The sequence below is a fragment of the Mirounga leonina genome, unplaced genomic scaffold (genome assembly GCF_011800145.1).
Source record: "Mirounga leonina isolate KUSES-001 unplaced genomic scaffold, KU_Mleo_1.0 Mir_82, whole genome shotgun sequence".
Classification (NCBI taxonomy): domain Eukaryota; kingdom Metazoa; phylum Chordata; class Mammalia; order Carnivora; family Phocidae; genus Mirounga; species Mirounga leonina.
The window spans coordinates 26,962,792-26,968,803 of record NW_023270825.1 but is presented as its reverse complement, the minus strand read 5'-3'; the positions used below and the strand labels follow the sequence as shown (position 1 = coordinate 26,968,803).

Here is a 6,012-nt window from a genome sequence, read left to right as displayed (position 1 = left end):
AGGTCATGATCCTGGAGTCCCGGGATCGAGTCCCGCATCGGGCTCCTTGCTCAGCAGGGAGTATGCTTCTCCCTCTGACCCTCCCCACTCTCATGCTCTATCTCATTCTCTCTCTCAAATAAATAAATAAAATCTTTAAAAACAAAAAAAACAAGCCTGTTACAGTAAAAAAAAAATAAGTTTTTTTTGTGAAAGATAACTTTTCCAGAACAAAAAAGATGTAGTGAGAAGAATGCATTCTTATACATGTCTTCAAGTCTCTGTAATATCTGGTTTAAAAGGTATTCTGTCTGTCTCTACGTTTTAGTCTGTTGTGATAACGTTGTTTTGATAGAATTCTATGAAGAAAATCCAACTTTGTCCAGATAGGTGGAAAAAGGAAGAGTATTTCGATAGCTTGTTCAGTGAATATTCTTTGATCAGTACATCAACACGTGACAAGTAGTAGTTTCTTAAAGCTTAGTTATAATGTAAAAACAATATCTAGGATTCTTTTGTATAGTAAAATTCATTGCTTTCTTTTATACTTGGAGTGGATCTTTTACCTGTGTGTGACTTTGTAACATCACCCATTGGTTTTTTGGAAACACAGTTCATTGATGGATGTAGATCTTCAGATGTTGACAATTCCATTACATGGTATAAAAAGTTACATTTGTTAGTGTCACTACTGATCCCATCAGAAAAGTCTTTAGGTATTGGGAAACTGTCAAGTTCACTATAGTGGATGCAGGTTTTCCAAAATTCTAGTTTTCAAATGAAAGTTCAGAATTTTACTGGCAGCAAAGAGTCAACAGTTTTCTTTGAGGTGACAGGCTCACCTTACTCATTTTTGAGATGTCTGCCCAATATACCCAAGTCTAAATGAGTAATGTCTCAATTTTTTTTTCATATAAAAGTGATATTCCATGATAAAAGCAGCTAGTTCATTATATAAACCAAACAATTGGCATGTGAGACATTCAGTATGCAGCAGAAATGAGTACTCCCCATTTTGCCACTTGCAAAACTGAAAAGTCATGTACTTAAGGGCTGTGATTAAATTAAAAAAAAAAAAAACTTTACTGCTTCATCAGGGACATTCTTGAGTGAAACTAGTGTTTCCCACCCCCCCAAACTGTGAGTACATGGTGGTAAAGAACATGACTACTAGCATAGATTGATTCATGCTAAGTTACCACATTTCTACTCAAATATTAATATAATGAAAAAGGCAAATAATATCTGAGTTTTACATTATCTTAGTATATCTTAGTATTATGAAAATTTAATGTGCAAACCCCTTGAAAAAGTCTCAGGGAACCCCAAGGGTCCATGGACCATACTTTGAGAATCACCATTCTAAGGAAAGGCAGACCAATTGTAGCTCTGTGAGTTTGTATTTTTTTAAAAAATTTTTATTGTTCTGTTAATCACCATACATTACATTAGTTTTAGATGTAGTGTTCTATGATTCGTTGTTTGCGTATAACACCCAGTGCTCCATGCAGAACGTGCTCTCCTTAATACCCATCACCTGGCTAACCCATCCCCCCACCCCCCAGTTTGTAAGTCTTTTTAACAGGTACAGAGGTAAGCCTTTATGTCTGTACTGTGGAATGTGTCCTAGCTAACTAACGCTTCTCCATTCCTTCCCCGTGTGTCAGGCACTGTTCTAAGGATGAGTGTGTGTGTACGTACCTATATATCTCCATGCTTTCATGGTCTCAGTTGTGCCCACAATAACTGTGTAACTGGATACTTTGATCATCTCACTTGACAGAAGAGGAACCAGAAGCATGGAGAGCTGAAATGACTTGCTCAAGCTAGTATCAGAACCAGGATTTCAAAGTCAGGTTCCAGAGACCAGGCTCTTCCTCAGTACCCCTGAGGGATTAAACCCCGGGAGGCACTTAGCCAGCCGGTCTACCCCCGGGGGCGGGGGGATGGGAGCGGGTGGGCATTATCTTCAGGGAGCGGGTGCAAGTCACCACTGCTGGGTATCTGGGCGTCCTGACTCTGCCCTCTGCCCTGGCAGGATGACCTCTCGGGAGCAGCTGGTACAGCAGGTGCTGCGGGAGCTGCAGGAGGCTGTGGAGTCCGAGGGCCTCGAGGGGCTCGTCGGTGCTGCTCTGGAGGCCAAGCAGGTGCTGTCGTCCTTCACCCTGCCCACCTGCCGCGAGGGGGGCTCCAGCCCCCAGGTGCTGGAGGTGGACTCGGTGGCCCTGAGCCTGTACCCCGAGGATGCTCCCCGGAACATGCTGCCGCTGGCGTGCGAAGGCGAGGGCAGCCTGCTGTTCGAGGCGGCCAGCGTGCTGCTGTGGGGGGACGCGGGCTTCAGCCTGGAGCTGCGGGCCCGCACCGTGGTCGAGATGTTGCTGCACAGGCATTACTACCTCCAGGGCATGATCGACTCCAAGGTGATGCTGCAGGCCGTGCGCTACTCCCTGTGCTCTGAGGAGTCCCCTGAGATGACCAGCCTGCCGCCCGCCACGCTGGAGGCCATCTTCGACGCAGACGTCAAGGCCACTTGCTTCCCCAGCAGCTTCTCCAACGTGTGGCACTTGTATGCTCTCGCCTCTGTCCTTCAGCGCAACATCTACTCCATCTACCCCCTGCGGAACCTCAAGATCCGGCCCTACTTCAATCGGGTCATCCGGCCGCGCCGCTGTGACCACGTGCCCGCCACGCTGCACATCATGTGGGCCGGCCAGCCGCTCAGCAGCCACCTCTTCCGCCACCAGTACTTTGCCCCTGTGGTGGCGCTGGAGGAGGTGGAGGCCGAAGGTGCCCCCGGCCCGGCCCCGCTGCCGCCAGCGCCGGCCAAGACCCTGGAGCTGCTCAGCCAGGAGCCTGGCCTCAGCTACTCCCACCTCCGCGAGCGCTACAGTGTCACCAAGAGCACCTTCTACCGCTGGCGGCGGCAGTCCCAGGAGCACCGGCAGAAGGTGGCCGCCCGCTTCTCGGCCAAGCACTTCCTGCAGGACAGCGTCCACCGCGGCGGCATCGTCCCGCTGCAGCAGTTCCTCCAGAGGTTCCCCGAGATCTCCCGCTCCACCTACTACGCCTGGAAGCAAGAGCTCCTGGGCTCCGGCGCCTGCCAGGCCCCGGCCCCCAAGGAGGGGCAGGTGACGGAGGCGCTGCAGAAGCTGCCAGAGGAGCAGGTGGCCAAGGGGCTGGGATGCTCCTCGCTGGCCGTGTCGAGCCCCGGAGTGGTCCTAATGCAGCGGGCCAAGTTGTACCTGGAGCACTGCATCTCCCTGAACACACTGGTACCCTATCGTTGCTTCAAACGCAGGTTCCCCGGCATCTCCCGGTCCACCTACTACAACTGGCGCCGGAAGGCCCTCCGAAGGAACCCCGGCTTCAAGCCGGCACCAGCCCTCCCCACGACTGGGGCTCCCCAGCCGGCATCCGTTCCGGAAGAGGCCCTGCTCCCTTGGAAGGGGGAGGGGGGCGAGGGGGCAGGCAAAGCGACGGCGGGGGGACCACCCGCCCCCCACGAGTTCCTGCCCCCCAAGGTGCCCCTGTCCCGTTGGCAGAGGCGCCTGCGCAGGGCTGCCCGCAAGCAGGTGCTGAGTGGGCATCTCCCCTTCTGTCGCTTCCGCCTCCGCTACCCCAGCCTGTCGCCCTCCACCTTCTGGGTCTGGAAGAGTCTTGCCCGGGGCTGGCCCAGAGGCCTGCCCAAATTCCAAATGCAGGCCCCCACCTTGGGCAAAGGGGGGCTGCGGGAAGCGGAGAAGCAGGAGAAGGAAGCTGGCAGGGATGGGTCAGCTGCGATGGCCCCTCCTGCAGGGACCCCCCTGCAGGTGGGGGCTTCTCCAGGAGAGGATCCCGGGAAGGCCCAGGGAGGGCCTTCTGGCGAGGGGGCCACGGCCCAGGGCCGGCCCCACAGCAGGTCCCTGTCCAGCCGCCCTGTGGCGGAGGCAGCGGTGGGGGGCAGGGACGGCCAGGTGCTGGTGATGGACATGCTCGCCACCACAAAGTTCAAGGCCCAGGCCAAGCTGTTCTTGCAGAAGCGCTTCCAGTCTAAGAGCTTCCCCTCCTTCAAGGAGTTCAGCGCCCTCTTTCCCCTCACCGCCCGCTCCACCTACTACATGTGGAAACGGGCGCTCTATGACGGCCTCACCCTGGTGGATGGCTGATGGGGAGGTGTGAAGGGGTCTGGGAGGAGAGGGGACCCGTTTGGACAGGGTCAGGGACCTAAGTTGACCCCTGGCTTGGCCAGGACGCCCTTCGCTCTGGCTCCCACAGTGTCTACCTTGAATCCAAGGGCAGCTTTGCGCTGCTTCCTGGTTCTAAGGCAGACAGAGCCAGAAATGAGCCATCTGGTCTCCTGCAGAGAGCTGCAGGGCCAGAATTGTTCTTTTCGGTTGTTTGCCATTCTTGCTTTTTATTGTCTTGGTTTTAGTTTTTTGTTTTGATTTAAGTGGGTTGGCTGGGCCCCCTGGCTGGTGTTGGAAACCATATGTATGGGGGTCCTGAGGGGGTTTGTTAGCTAAAGCTGCTTTCAACTTTTCCTCGGGACGAAAGAAGTACCGTTACATGGCTGTTTGTCCCATTAGGCAGAATATATGTCTTCAGTTTCTTTTGGGGGTCGGCACCCTCCTTACTCAAAGATGTTTCCCAAAGGAACATTAGAAATCAAATATGGAGCAGGTCAGTGGCTTCTGCCTCGTGCCCCCAAGGGAGAGGGTGCCAGGCTCAGCATGACAAGTAAGGGTATATCGGAAGGACCTCTAAGGGAAGGCCCTGAGCTGATCACTGAGGTGCTGGCCTGTCCCTTGAAAGGAGTGTGATAAGGGGCTGGGGGAGAGGGCTTCGAGTCTCTGCTGGTGCTTGGCCCATCTGTGGACCCTTCAGTCCTCTGCCAGCTCGGTTGGCTCTTAGGGACCCCTGTCGTTCTGTTGAGCCTTTCCTCAGAGCCTGTGCCCCATCAGCGAGGGACCATATAGTGGCCGGGCAGGCGAATAACCGAATTTGCATTGTCTAAGAGTCAAGTTGGAAAACCAAAAAAATAAAGTGATGTGGTACCCACAGCCCTTGGTCTCTGGTATTTGTTTAGCCAGGATGTGCCTGCTCATTCCCACAGTCCCTTTGGTTTAAGGGGACACTCCCAGGTCCAGGGTTTGGGGGATAAGAGGGGATGACTCTGGGGATTCTGTTTAGCATCGGATCTAGAGGTGACCTTGGGTGCACTTCTGGCTGGGGACGGGGCTCTGGCCGCCTGGAAAGATACTCCCACTATGGGAGAAAACCAGCCCACGAAGGGTCCTTGCAGGCCAGGCCAGCACAAGGGTCAGGTCAGTTCCGTGGCAGGCATTCTCTATCATGCTTGTCATGCACCCAAGCAGGCTAGGCCCGGGCACAGGTAAGGATACTGTGGGCCTCAGAGTGGCTAACTTGCAAACCCCCTCCAGTGGGCTGAGCTTTAAGGCCAGACCTCAGCTTGTTGGGGTATGGCATCAGCGGGGAAAATGTTGGTTTTCCGCACCGGCTGCCATCCTCATGGTCCTGGGAAGTCATTCTTGGTTCTGCTATTTTTTTTCACCCCCCGTATCCAGTCTATAAAAGCAAGTCCTGTTGACTGACTCCAAAGTGTGCCCAGAACCCTCTCCCCTTCCTGTTGCTGGTGCCATCCCCACTGGCCCATGTCCCTGTCTCCTGTCTCCCTTCTACTCTTGCCCTGTACAGTCCATGCTCCATAGAACAGCCAAGAGCGCTTTAAGGGAAATCACATTCTTTCACTTTCCTGTCTAACCTGTCCGTGGCTTCCCTTTACTCTTAGAATTTCTTGCACTGCCTGACAAAAGCCTTCGTAATCTGACCCCTGACTGGCTCCCCCTGCTTGTCCCACTCTTGCCCTCACGCATTGTGCTCCAGCCACACTGGCTGCCTTGGGTCTCGAACACGCTACGCTCGCTTTAAGGGCTTTCGCATTTGTTCCTTTGGAACACCGTTACAGGGCAGGCTCCTTACCATTCGGATCTGAGTCCCTATTGCATTACCCTTTTTCAATTCTCCATGTGGTGT

At 53.6% G+C, this 6,012-nt stretch overlaps 1 protein-coding gene across 1 annotated transcript; it reads left to right on the top strand.

Moving 5' to 3' along the window:
* The first annotated feature begins 1,940 nt into the window (after window positions 1–1,940).
* VRTN (vertebrae development associated) lies at window positions 1,941–5,218 on the top strand. The gene has a single exon (XM_034992364.1). It carries the CDS (start codon window positions 2,019–2,021, stop codon window positions 4,122–4,124), a length of 2,106 nt encoding a protein of 701 aa, XP_034848255.1. The 5' UTR covers window positions 1,941–2,018; the 3' UTR covers window positions 4,125–5,218.
* Window positions 5,219–6,012: the final 794 nt, after the last annotated feature.